We start from the raw sequence: 14411 nt of genomic DNA on the forward strand, positions 1-14411 counted from the left end.
TTTTCAACCGATGCATTTATTTTCCCCGCTTGTATTGCAAAATTTTATACAATATTTTTTATTTATTTTGAAACTGCTCTAGAATCTTCCACATGCTGAGGGCTCTTTGATTTAAGAGCATCCCCACTCGTTGGCGCTCCCCACGCCCAAATCCGGCGAAATTTTCGTCCGGATTGGATGAAGATTTGGCGTGGGGAGCGCCGAAGTTCCAGCCGTCCCCCGGCAGGAAACCCCAACCTCGACCATTTGACATATTTCAAACAAATTCAACATAAAATTTAACAAGTTCGGCAAACAAGAGTACGAAAATTGCTGAAACAAATTCGGCGATAATCAGTACAATGTTTAACAAGTGCTGAAACAAATAAAGCACACAATTTCACAATTTTTCAAACAAATTAAGACAGACTAGTTGGCGTCGGCGTTGGAAAACAGGCCGGCGGAAGAGCGGCCAGATAGGCCGTCGTCCAAAGACGGCGGAATATAGGCAGGTGGGGAAGGAGGGGCGGCGGAATCTGGGCAACAAGCCGGCGGGGTGGTGCCAGCGGCGAGAGAGATACGAGGGGTGGGGGAGATTTTGAGCGACGTGGCGGTGGGGTTCGTGCGTCGAGTCACCGACAGATCGGGCCCTTCCCCGCTTTCACTCGTCCGGAGTCCCCGAGCGCTCCGGGGGGCCGGGGGTGGCGTGGGCTCGCCGGATGGATGAAGGGCCAAATCCGGACGAAAACGAGGAACCGGGGGCGCGACTGGGCCGAATTACGCCGTCCGAATGGAAAAAACGCTCGCCGGGGGCCTCGACGGGGGCACGAGTGGAGATGCTCTAAAGGTATTCCGTATGAATTGGCCCTTACAGGAATAGGATCCATATCAAATTTCGGGATTCCTTTGCACTCTTGGAGAATTTTTCTCATCCACTTTAACTTTTTACTAGAATTCATTTTTTTCCCTGTGTTGTTTAACACTCTGATTCAAATTCTTCGTAGTTTCTGAACCCTGTGAGAAAATCTCCCTCAAGGTTATCTGAGATTTATCAAAATTTGGATGTATCTATATAAGAGTGGACTAATGGAACCGGGCGGCATGTGATCCTGCGCGAAGGCAGCTTCTGATTGGTCCAGTCTTTTTGTGTGGGGTCCACTGCTGGAATGGGTATTGTCCATATACAGGTACAAAACGACAGTACATATGCGTGTGGGCCCTCTATCCTCTCCACAGCCCCATCGTTCCCCATCCTCTCCCCATCGATCCCCATCACCGCCGCCCTGTTCCCGATGCCGCCCCGTCCTCGACGCCGCCCCCATCCCCGAAGCCAGGTCGACGGTGCCCTGTCCCCGACGCCGCCCTGACCTCGACGCCAGCCACCGTCCATGCAACAGCAGCGTCCGTGCGCATGTAGGATGTCGGCCGCGGTGTCCACGCTGACGGAGCCGGCGCCGCGTCCGTGCAGCAGCAGCGTCCACGTCCGCCACCTCCGTGCCGCTAGCGCCTCCTCCTCCTTCCCCGGCCACCGGCGCCGGCCTCCTGGATGTTGGTGCCGACCTCCACGTCGTCGCGCGGGACGCGGAGCGCCTGGCAAGTGGCAACCGTCCCCAACGCCACGTCGACGATGCCGAGCTCGGGCCACCTCGACGCTGCCCGTCCCCGACGCCACGTCGACGCCGCCCTGTCCCCGACGCCGGCCCCGTCCCGAGCTCGCCCTGACCTCGTCGCTGCCCAGTCCCAACGCCACCTCGACAACGCCCTGTCCCCGACGCCGACCCCATCCCGAGCTCGCTCGGGACGCCACCTCGACGCCCTGTCCGGACGAAGCCTCGACGCCGCCCCTGTCCCCGATGCTGGCCCCGCTCCTGTCCCCGACGCCGGCCCCGCCCCAAGCTTGCCTCGCCATGGTGCTCGCCTGCGCGTGGTGGAGGTTGGCGGCGGAGGGCGCCGCGACGAGCGGCGGTAGCATGATGGCGGCCGCGGGCTCCGCTGCCGTCCGCCCGCCCGACGGGCGCCGTGCCTCAACCATCAGCTTCTCGCTCGCGCCGCGCCTCCGCCATTTGCCCAGACGGCCGCCCGGTAGTGCTGATTTTGGACGAGAGAAGAGAGAGATGGGCGTAATTTGGGGGAGCCGCATATTGTACAGAGTACTATCTGTATCAAAGCAATGATCAGCTTCTGTACGGGCCCACCAAAACACCTGGACCAATGGTTGCTTGACTTACACCAGGAGCATATGCCGGCCGGTTCAACGCAGCACTTTCCGTATCTATATGCAATTTAGTGTATAGATACATCTAATTTTTAACAAATCTCACAACCTTCGTGGACCGGAGGGAGTAAGACATTGTCAGTGCAAGTCTACACCTTTTCTTTTTGTGAATGAAGTCTTCACCTTTTATTTTCTATACCTATGTTTTGAGTACGTGTGAATCAAAGAAATCCTAGCGGCCTAGCCAAAGCTTCTGCTCGTGATCTCTAAACTTAGTATCCTTGCCATTTCCTTGAGCATTCCTCTGGAAGGGGAGACGTCTCCAGGCTCGCATTAACAGTAACACACTCGCTGGGCTGAACGGCAGCAAGCTTCCGTGGGGAAGCAACATGGGGCACAGACACACCTAGTTGTATGATTGTAGTTTAGCACACACCGAGAATACAGTATATACAGCCATATTGTGAGCGGTTAGGTAGAGATAATCAAATTAATAATTGAAAAGATTTAGGCATTAGTTTATAAGGAATTCTGTATGAATATGTATTAGAGGAAGGAATAATTCCAATTTTTTGGATTGCACTCCATATCTTTTGTCCTACTCTTCTTTCCCTGGGTAGGGGGTATTTAAAAAGAAAAAGGGGATAAAGGGTTAATTCGTTCTTTATAGCCATTTCTTTAACAAGTGAATAGGAATACTGATAAGGGCTAGGCCTTCCATGCCATGTTACTAACAGGGGCTGGTCTCTCCTTCCTTTTGAGAGTCGCTGAAGGAAACCCAGCTCGCTCCTCCCTCCTCTCCGGCGGTGCTGCTGGCCGGTCTGGAGATGGACGCGCAGCTCGGGATGTAAAGAGTAGTTTTAGTCTGGTGTTCGGCGATCTGCCGGTTGTGGGCTTTATGCCCAGTAGTAGGAGCGGCGCTCTTGATCTTGGCGGCCAGATCTTGGGCAAGATAGGTTTCTTCTCTTTCTCCTGGTTGCTCCGCTGGTTGGAGCAGGGCTTGGAGGGAAGGAACACCGCTTCTTCCAATAAAGCCGTTTGTTCAGGCTACCGTGAGATGTTGAAGCGCTGTGTTGTGGAGCTCACTCTGGCCGGCCATGGAGGCGAGGGGAGGAGGCGAAACGGCGTGGTGTCTTCTGCTTCGACATGGTGGCGTCAGCTGCATCTTCGAGCGAATCACGCGATGGCCATGTGCGCCACCGCGATCTGCGGCCGAAAGGGCGGCCCTCTGAGACGCCTTCATGGTGTTCTTTTCAACCTCCAGTGCGGAGGCTTTCCTCCGAGTTTCTCGCCGGAATCAGCGACTTCTCGCCGCCAAGTGGTGTGTCCCCGGCGGTGTCAAGACGGCCGACGATGGAAGCTCAGCACCGGTGGAGAGGATCTTGGATCTGATTGCTTTTCTGGTACTACTTTAGAGGTCCTTTGTGTACTTGTGCAGGACCATGTTGTAATTTCTTTTCTCTCTCAAGGTCCTGTGTGTAATCTGTACCCACCTTTGATAATTTAATGGCAGCTATCGGGGTCCTTCCAGACCCCTCCTTTGTTCAAAAAAAAAAAAAACAGGGGCTGGTGAACACATCGCCCAAGGACCTTAAAACAGTTAATGTAACTGTTTAAGGCACAATGGAGATCCTCAACTATCTTCCTGGACATAATTTACTATGGAACCACTTGATCCCTGTCCAACTCAGCAATGTCGATCACATAGTGCAGCTAAGTAGGTAGAAGTGAACAGATGTATGCAAGGACCAGAATCCCCGGGAAATAAAAAAGGCACAGAGGCAAGCGAGCAGAAAGTTACAAGTCATTTAGTTACATAACATCTAGTAGTAGTGCTAGCTTGCTTGCACCCTACATATTTGATGTGTCCGCAAATTGCACCCAAAGGCGGTGCCGTGTTCAGTCGTGGGGCAAGGCAGTCAGTAGGCCGAAACATGTCACCAGACAGAAGATGAGAACAAAAAGGTTTTAAGATAAGATACCACCTATTGTTCCTTGTTCTTGAGTTCAGTTTCAATGAGCCGTAGCTTCAGATTGTTCTCCTCATTGATGAGCGAGAGCCTCTCGAGCGAAGACTTCATCAGCGACATCTGGGACTCTGTAACATGGCTTCTTCCTGCTTTTGGTGCCTGCCATGGTGCCATCCCCGTGCCAGCTGCGCCACCTGGGGACATGTGGGCAAACCGTCTCATCCTCGCGCTTAGGGCAGCAATGGAAGAGCGCAGTGCATCCAGCTCCACGTCCGCAAACCTATCTGCAGAAGTTTTAGCAGATACAAAGTTTTGTTAGGTTATGAAGTTGTAAAGTAGAGAGTGCAAGGTCACAGTTCTTAGTTACGGACCAAGCTGTGACTTGAATTCCAGCTCTGCTTGTGACAGTGGCTTCTTGTTTGCGGCAGGCAGCATCTTGAAGCTTTCTATGCGCTTTTCCAGCAGATCGTATACCTTGGAGGCCCGATCTATCCGCTTGTTTAACTCCTGATCTTTGGTTTCTATGGATAGAAGGGATTGCTTAACTGCCTGCAAGCGTTTCTGCTTGTCTTCAATCTCTGTCTTCACATAATCTCCATGTTCCTTGAGCTCGATGAAAACCTGAGCATCATTAAAATGAACTCTCAGACAGTAATGGTATGCTTATATTGCAAGAAATAAAAATGTACGAGGTTGAAGTATCTGCAGAACCAACTGATTTTACTTGTCCGCCAACCATGGCAGATGACATAACCTAAGTTGATAAGAGATATCCACAGAATATCATAATGAGAGCTCTTACCTTGTGTCCATACTCCACATAGTGCTCATGGAAAACCTTAATATAGTGATGAAGTGTGGACTTCCCTTCAATGGAGTCAGGAGTCAACGACCTCAGGCCTGATGAAGATGGAAGTATGGGTGGATCTGGACCAGAAATAAGTTCTTTGCTGATCATTCCAGTTGTGACAGATTCCACATCCTTGATGCTCTTGCTATGTATGTCAAGCTGAAGAGGTGTTGGTTCCTTCCAACCCTTCATCTCTACCACAAAGCACTCAGCAGTGTGTGTAATGCCAACTAACTGCACATGGCCATATGCATCTGCTATGGTGACGAATCCAGAAAGGAAGGGAGAAGTTGTATCACTGTTGCCTGTGGTGAGTACAGGATGCACAGAGGGCGGCGTCGAAGCCATCTCAGGATATGAAAATGGCAGGAAGTGCAACGTGACCATGTCAAGTCCCCCACCATGTGCACAATAAAACCTCTCTGGGACAAGGGGATCCAGAAACAATGATAAAGAGCTACTGTTAGGAGTTTTTGGTAGTGCCAAATCCACAATTGAGAGTCTTAGCAAAGGAGGAGTGTGTCCCATCCAGACAGCTTCTGTATTGCTTTTCACATTTGATCCCGTACTGGAAGTGCGATGTGATCTCAGGGCCAACGAATCTTGTGAATTTGAGTCACATTTCATAGCAACGCTCTTTATGTGTCCGTTTGAATTGAAATTAAGGCAAGTAGGAACCCCAATGCTCCATTGTGGTTGAATTTCATCAGCTAGAGCATCAATCTGGAGCTGTCCGCTACTCCAGGCGGTTACAAGAACTGAATCTTTGCCAACTGAGCTGTACACAAAACCCACAGCTTTACCGTCACAAGAGCTGCCCTTGCCTTCAAGTTCATTGTTTTCCTCACAAACTCTACAAAGAGGCCCCTGCATGGGTACTCAATCTGATTAATACACATTGATTCATAATAAAAGCATAGGATGGTAGTCACATAAACAACAGGCAGCCAGAATTTGAATAATCAGATCCTTATGAAAAGAAATGATGGCATTTCCCTGTTACCAAAGCAATTTACAAATAGCTGGTTTTTTCCCCTAAAAAAACTGGACTTTGTAATTTTCCTATAATTTTTTTTATAAACTTGTATCATTAAATTCCAAATTTAGGATACAGATTGGTCTTGTTTCTTGCACTCACTTCAGATTTCGGATTGAGCACTAAATTTCTACCTTCAGTCAAATACAACCACTTCAATGGTTATTGAAGAGCCCTGCCACAGTAAAATGAATTTCAACAAGTATTTCTTTTTTTGTTATCAACCTCCATCCCCATAGAACTGTGAATAGTATCCAATCCGCTGTCAGAACATTCAGCCCATTGTTCAGTCATGACCAAAACTGTGGGTACAATTTTTGTTGACGCGATTACAGTACCCTCCGATTCATATTACTTGATGCTAATATAGATGTATCTAGACACATTTTAGTTGTAGATACATCCATTTTAGCATCAAGTAATATGGATCGGAGGGAGTAGTAAAATCACATCTGCAGATGAATTGCAACCTGGACACGTGTGTCGCAGACAAAACTATGTGCAATCTGTGGCAATGTATTGTCACAAACCAAACAGCTCCTACACTTACAAACCAACAACCTTATGAACTAGAAAGGCATTGGATTGAGTGTGAGCACTTACATGAAAGTTACTACCTCCGTTCCAAAATAAGTGTCACAGCTTCATGTATCTAGATGCATTTCAATATGTAGATATATCCATATCTAGATAAAGTTGCGACACTTACTTTGGAACCGAGGGAGTACTAGTTTAAGAAGCATGCACGTTGCTTTCCTCTTCACCATGGCTGTGTTACAGTATCCTAAATTTGTACACGTAAACAAATAGAGGTGCCGTGCTACTCGTATGCATGGTATCACCCTAAGTTATTTCTGAACAGAAGCCATTTTACTCCTTTCTTTCAAAGCGATTATTTGATAGTACTAATATGTTAAACCAGAATGCAGCAATACATGAGAAAAATGCAAACGTCTAGCCGCATGAAGGTCAAAGAAGCATTAGCCCACATTCAAGCTCACAGGTTGAATTCTCCAGTTAAACACACACAGCCACATTTTGCTGGGTCATTCTCCAGACAAATATTTCACAAAGTTAAAAGAAGCAGACCTGCAGAGTCAAAGAATCGTCTACTGGGGCATATGGGCGAGCTCTTAACATCAGTGTGCTGCCATCTGCTGATTGACGTAACAACTCAGGAAATGTTGCCTCCAACCATGCAATGGCCAAATGTGAGTTCGTGACAACATTTGGATTCAAAGATTTCAAGCCAAATGTATTAACATCTTCATATAGTTCTTCAATATATCTCTTACTATAGTCACTGCATCATAGAAAAATAAATTGTCAAAACTAACATGCAGATGAAGTAAATAGAACCAACAACTGGCATTAAGTAGTTCTCCCAATGTTAGACATCATTGATTACAAGGGGGAGTGCAACACTACCTTCCAAATGGAACAACGGGACAGAGCACAAAAATTGAACCATCACTGAATAAGATGAAAACCTGCAATAAAGGATGGACTTACATGTGAAACCAAGCACAAGAATTGGCTACTCAACATACATCACATAATCCTAATCAGGTAACTATGAAGAGATTACAAACATATGTCTAAACAACATATCAAATGTCAACTTGAAAGGAATTTGGATATGCATGAGCCATCAAGTGTGTTTCTGTAACTATTAATATAGCATTGGCATTGACTTCAACCACAGGAAAATAGCATTGACATAGAAACAGTAAAATCAGCATGGCATTCCCAGATTCATTAGATAAAGATACCGTGTAGACTGCATATCATCAATTGATACCCTAAATATCTGTACTATGACATAAGCTTAAACTAGTGAAAAGATAAATCTCCACATGTCAAATTCACCACCAAATTGCTCCAAAGCTGGTTTGAAGTTATTTTATTTTCCACTTTAGGTGGTAAACAAACTGTGATGCCATCTTGGTTGCTAGATTAATATAATAATCCTGCTGGTACAATGTCAAGAATAATAGAGGAGGGTCTTCATTGTTTAGGCGAACTGCAATCAAGAGATATACCGAAAATCTATCCCACAGATGATCACTCCCATAAGAGAATGCCACTGGACAAATTGACGAAGCATTCTGACATCTTCCAGGTAGAATTGGCTGCAAATAAAATTCCTGTTCTGGTTGCACTAAATCATTTGAAAGGTCAAATAACCTGCATAAATAGTTCTTGATTTCTATCAAAGAGTCATGGAACAATTTGCAGAGAATTCAGTATAAGGGTTTCATTAAATTAATCTAACAAATATTGTGTCATTTTTTTCTTTCAAAAAGTGACGAAGAATGGGTATTAAGGCATAAATAAAGATACTTGATGCCATGCTGAAAAAAGGTGTACTTGATGGAGGACAACATCATATATGGGAATGGAGGAGGAAAATATATTATCAATTCCAACAATTGCAGGTCAAGTAAGCTTAAGATTAGCATTGCTCCACGTAGCATCAAAATCCATTTAGCTTACCTGAAAACAGCATCTGATGTTAAAACCCCAAAATGGCTGCTGCTAAAAGGGTGCCAGGATGTCTGCATCACTTCTATGCCATCGTTGTTGCGAGGTAAGATGTGAGAAGCAACAGGTGCAGTCCTGTAGCCAAATATAGGGGGAGAAAACATTAGAGTATAATGAAGCTGGAAACAATACCATCAGAAGAAGAAAAAGGTAGCTACAGCCTACAGGTATCATTAATCTAAACTGAAGACCAAATGACAACTCTGTAGATGCCCTTTCAATACCACAATGAGGAGAGTACTTGGAAGATTGCTTTCGATGTGCATGAATAATGCCATGCAGGAGAAATAAAAGATCGTTTCATTGATTTTGATTTTTATTGCAAGAAAAGTATTTACAGCTAGAAAAATCTCAGAACGTTCAGGAAATATAAGAGCAAGAGTGCATTATGAACATGAGATGAAGTTGTAATGAAGATATATACCTGCATATGATTGTGTCACCATCTTCAGATACCCTCTCATGTACATACAAAACATTTATGTTATGTGATCCAGCTAGGAGTAGTGATGAACCATCAGTATTGAGTGTTATATGAGTGACCTCATAACCAAGGTCTATCTCCGGCATCAACATCTGAACAGCACAACAAGCAACATCAGTTTTGTCAGAGCAAGACATTACATAACAACCACCTCTGTAAAGAAAGAATGCTCAATGTTGAAACAAACGTGAAGGATTTCTGTTTCAGAAGCTACAAGCAAAATCATAACATTCAATTATAACAGGATTTCATGGCGAAAAGAGATCAAATGAAGCAATACTGCTGCAACCGAAACAGGATAGAAATGCAAAATTGTCCTTATTTTTTTGCATATGAATATGCACCTTCCAAAAAAGCTATTAATCATGATGTGGGGATAGAAACTTTCCCCATTATCATCAGTAGGGAGTCGGTAAATAATTATTTTGCACACTTAGTCAGTGTGCAAATAAGAAATACACCACCTCTGGTCAACATCATTTATATGTCCTATGTCAAGGGTTAAATATACGGTAGCCAATTATATACTTGGCGTAGGGCGGAGTTTGTACCAGGTAGACGTTACATGTATACATAGTTGGAGCCCTAGAAAGTCTAGCCATGTACTATATCATTTTTCGTCAAATCTCCCAAACCTGAAAATGCACAACTAAGCACGACAAGAATTGTGGAACGGAAGGAGTATTTTACATACTTCCATCATATGCTACTACATAAAAAATGAGGTCAGTGAAGCTTTAATGCTGCGGAACCGATGCGAAGTTGCCCAATTCCCAAACGTATGCCTCCCAGTGAACAGAAAGCAATCCGAAAAAAAATGGGGAGAACCGATGCCATCCCTGCCGGCTACTACCATTTCACGGGGAAAATGCGAAAATTACTTGACCTCGGAAGGCACGGCCGCTTCGACGGCGACCTCCTCCCCGTCCTTGTCCGCCTCCGCGTCGCGAATCCGCACGGATATCCGGTGGACGCCGCGCGCCGAAGGGTCCCACACGAAGAGCCTCGACGCGGCGGCATCCCACGCAGCGCCGCCGCCGCCGCCCTGGCCGCCGCGCTGCGCGAAGGCGGGGTGGGAGGGGACGGGGACCCACTGCGCCGGAGAGTACTTCCTCTTGGGGGACGGGCGGGTCTTGGGCCTGGAGGAGGTGGCGGAGGTGGAGGCGGACGAGGGGGTGAGAGCGAGGGACGGGGACGGGGAGTGGCGGCGGCGGGAGGGCGGGGTCGCCGAGGCCGGGGCCGGGGAGCGGCGCAAGGGAGGCGGGGAGTCCGGCGGCGAGGGGGACAGCTCCGGCGCGGTGATGCGAGTCATCGGCGACGAGGTTGGCGGAGCGGTGGTGGGGTTTGAGGTTTGGAGGAGGAAGGGGGCTTTGGGCTCTTTTCCAAAGTGTTTTCTATGGGCTCTCTAAGCCGAACTAAATGGGTGCTATCATTTGCTTTTAACCCATTCTTTTTTTGGGTTTTCTGAACCTGAGAATTTGTTTGTTTTTTGTTTCCCTACAATGTTTCTTTGGAAAAGTGAAAAAATAATAAAAAATATAAAAGTAGGTATGTGAACATATAGTGCTCAGAACATATATAGTACTCGAAACATGGAGAGAGTGAATCACAAGAGGCGTGGATACTTATAAATGTTTGCCTGAACACAAAACACCTATAACTGTGCAAAATAACACAATCAAAATAGGCACATATACCATTTAATTTTTCCAATATTACTACATCACTATAAATTTACGGTATATCAAATTTATATAACGAAATACTAAATATGTTGCTACGAGACTTATGAGATCTAAGGGATGGGCAAGAAGTAAGGGCTATGATAATGGTATGACCGAATGGCTTGGGCCACGAGGCCATGTTACATTCGCAAAAATATCTCCTAAAAGAAAAGGGGATTTCTTGTATGACTTGTTCGTGAATTCATCTATGCATTTGTTTCTGCCAAAACTTGTTTTGTTCTGTTTCGCTAATTTCATGTTTTTGTTTTCGAAATTGTACCTTATCTTTTTTTTTTTGTCTGGCACACATGAAAACTTTTTGCACCATCTTCATCCATACTCATCATGTAACTATTTGTGAGTTACATCTATCGACGTGCATAAAGTGGGAGTAGTTGATTTCCCCTGACCCAGAGGAGACTATAGCACAAGGTGAAAGATCAACCGTTGCAAAAGTTAATAGCAATTTGACGGTTTGGATGTTATATTTGTTAACTTCGTAATGCCAATTCATCCAAAAAAGGTGGATAAGGTTGATGGAAATGGGAGCCAAATCCAACAAGTATGGAGCTATGGCAATCTAGCTAGATTAGAGGAAAACAGTAATAAAATCATATAGGTTATAAATGCGAGACCGGAGTAAACAGCTTATCCTATAAGAATTGAGTAAAGAATTAAGTTGAGTAAATAGGTGTTTCTACCGCATATACCTGTCTTAAGTGCAACTCATGTTGAGTTGTATCATTCTCAACGACATCCATGTCTCAACTACTCCATCCGATTCATAATAAACGTCGTTGGTATAGTACAAAGTTGTACTAAATCAACGGAACTTATTATGAATTGAAGGGATTACATGATTTACACAATTCTTATGGGGTAAAACGGCGCCTGCCCTATATAGTATCATGAGAAGTTATTACAACATATTATGGGACATAATATGAGTAGATTATTACAAGGTGGAGATTACAATACTAGATGACGGCATCAGAGATTATCTTAAGGACCAAATGTGCCCTAATACGGTTGGTACACAGTAGCATTGGAGATGGGTACTTTTGGACTGGTGATGCCTTTTGGCAGTTAGAGCCAGAGCAGTTTCGCAGGAGACCAATCAGATCCCGGCCGGTTGGGTCGTCACGCAAGAGGTCGATGGTGTCCGGATGTATCGATGCATCCGTCCGTTTTGCACACACACGGTCTTTGAATCCTCCGGCAGAATAACCGATAACGCCGTATGCCAAGTCTTGAATCGGCACAAGAACTTTTCAGCTAGAGAGGTGGTATATATTTGTCTGTGCCTGCACAACAACGACAGGTTTCTTCTATGATCGATCTCTCTATGATTGTGCGATGAACTTGGGCAAGCATAGCAAGAAGAAGAAGAAGCAGCAGCAGTCCGGGAGCGGGAAGGTCGTGCTTGTCACTTTCTACGTGGTGAGGCCGAGAAGAAACAAAGATGGCGGCGGCGAGTCTGCATCCTCGTCCTCGTCACGACAGATTCATCGCCACCACCACAGTGTTCATCATCATCACCACCATCATCTTCACCACCATCTGCACGGCAGAAGCCACGAGACGCCGCGACGCGGATCGGACCGTCGGGCCGACCTGCTGGAGTACTCGCGGCAGCTGAGAGCCACTTCTGCAACGACGGCGCCGCACCCAAAGCCGCCTCTTCCTCCACGGCGCGATATCAAACCGGTACGGATTCCATCTTGTAGGCTCCTCATAGCTCACTCGACTAGACCTGTAAAATAATTCATCGGTCTATTTGACAAGATAGATTGATTTTGTTCAGGTTAGTGCGGTGCGTCATGACGACCACCCTGCGGCCGGTGATGATCGGAGGCTGGTATCACAACGGCGGCTGGAGCGCGCGGCGAGCCTGCAGGAAGTCAGATACAGATGCCTGGGCTATGGAGGCGACTGGAACTGGAAGAAGGTGCTCAAGCTCGTGCTGCCCTGCCAGACCAACAACACTGACCACCAGTCATCTACGAGGTCAAAGAAACGCAGAGATTCGGTAAACAGCGACAGGAAGAACAACATCAAGCAGGCCAAGGCGTGGCCGGCTGCAGCACAGCTGGTCAGCAGGTTGAAGGCTAATAGGATGAGCAGAAGAAGACCCAGCAGCAAAAACGACGATGGATTGGTGAAGAAGCTCTTTTCAATGTTTCGGCAACAGCCGCAACCAAGTCGTTGATAGGGAATCCATGCATAAGACGGGGTAGATGACACATGTTACTTGCTAGGTAGCCCAGGAGAAGGGGTTCTCAAGAATCTTGTTTCGTTAAGGCCGGTTCTTTTCCACAGGCTGGGGCTTTCATAAAAAAACAAAACAAATGGCATGTTCTTTTCAGCTTTTGGGTAGACTTGTATAGGTGTATTGAACCCTAAGTCCCTAAAAACTCGAAATTTATGTGCAGCTGAATTTCGGCTCGGAGCCACCGCCCCTTCCTACTACCCCCTCCCCTTCAAAATAAATGTCTCAAATTTATCTAGATTCACATGTATCTAGACTTGTTTTAGTGATAGATAATATGAATCTAGATAAATCTAGATTCACATGTATCTAGACTTGTTTTAGTGATAGATACATATGAATCTAGATAAATTTGTGATGGCTTATTTTGGAAAAGAGAGATAAGTACGTATAAATCTACAAAAATTGCGACAATTATTTTGAAACGGAAGTACTATCTTGAAGAAGTTAAAAGAGTAGCCTCGGCGAAGAGTCTCTCTTTGGCTCCCAAGCTCCGTTGTTTCCTTTATTTTGAAACAATTGAAACATACTATTAACAAGTTTCAGAATATGTCTTTCTCTAAATATAGTCAATGATGTATCCTACAAGAACGCAAAATCGCAACGCTAAATTATTCCAGTTCTGAGATGCACACAAAAGAGGAAAATTTTGGAGTTTGAACTATACTAAGATTCTTGTTTTATTTTTATTTTTGTGTAGTTCATAAAAAAATTATTTTAATTTGGGAATTTACATGTTTGTAGGATCTGTAATTGCATACATTTATATTTTTAGAATAATTTTTTGAAACTTGTAAGTATGATTTTTGAATTTCTAAAATAAAGAGATCACTCAAACTCGGGAGCCTCAAACCCCCACTGCTTCCGCAGCTTCTCTTAATTCGGTTCCCCTTCTTTTATAAAACTAGTCATAATTTTCGCCGTATTTTCCTCAAGAAGAATGCCATTGTAATTTTTCATCTTTCTCTCACCCGTCGAGGCTAGAGTGTCTCCTCGCGTTACGGATCCCCAAGAACCGAGTTGCCACTATTCACCCCTTCCGACGCCGCCCACCATCCCACGCTGATCCTCACCTTCGCTACATGTTGGCTCCCAGCTTCATGTCTTTCCCACCCCTCTACGGTTCTACCTCTCGCCTCCTTTAACTCCTGGTGCCGGCTCTCGCCACACGCCTCTAACCTGGTATCTGCGTCCCAACTTCGACATGCTGATCACCCATTACTTGGTGCACCACCTTTGGACCCTCTTGCTTTGAGCCTAATACTATGCGGTGACCCAGCATACCACTGCATGTTGTAGTATACAAGTCGTTGATATGATCTTTGTGAAGGGACTTCTTC

At 45.7% G+C, this 14411-nt stretch overlaps 1 protein-coding gene across 1 annotated transcript; it reads right to left on the minus strand.

Moving 5' to 3' along the window:
* Positions 1-3986: 3986 nt before the first annotated feature.
* Positions 3987-10396, minus strand: LOC124678474 (nuclear pore complex protein NUP88-like). Its single transcript, XM_047214358.1, has 9 exons — positions 9965-10396; positions 9019-9170; positions 8547-8669; positions 8093-8237; positions 7479-7540; positions 7140-7353; positions 4967-5881; positions 4536-4785; positions 3987-4448 (listed from the first exon to the last, which is right to left on the minus strand). Exons 1-9 carry the CDS (start codon positions 10388-10390, stop codon positions 4180-4182), a joined length of 2556 nt encoding a protein of 851 aa, XP_047070314.1. The 5' UTR covers positions 10391-10396; the 3' UTR covers positions 3987-4179.
* Between the last annotated feature and the right edge of the window lie 4015 nt (positions 10397-14411).

Source organism: Lolium rigidum, chromosome 7 (genome assembly GCF_022539505.1).
Source record: "Lolium rigidum isolate FL_2022 chromosome 7, APGP_CSIRO_Lrig_0.1, whole genome shotgun sequence".
Lineage (NCBI taxonomy): Eukaryota > Viridiplantae > Streptophyta > Magnoliopsida > Poales > Poaceae > Lolium > Lolium rigidum.

Bases quoted from the DNA above. Each gene is read 5' to 3' on its own strand.
- LOC124678474 (XM_047214358.1), bottom strand. From the start codon at position 10,390: ATGACTCGCATCACCGCGCCGGAGCTGTCCCCCTCGCCGCCGGACTCC. The intron at 9,171-9,964 runs GTCAAGTAATTT...TGTGCTGTTCAG, and splicing joins AAGCGGCCGTGCCTTCCGAG to ATGTTGATGCCGGAGATAGA. The intron at 4,786-4,966 runs GTAAGAGCTCTC...AATGATGCTCAG, and splicing joins ATGTGGAGTATGGACACAAG to GTTTTCATCGAGCTCAAGGA.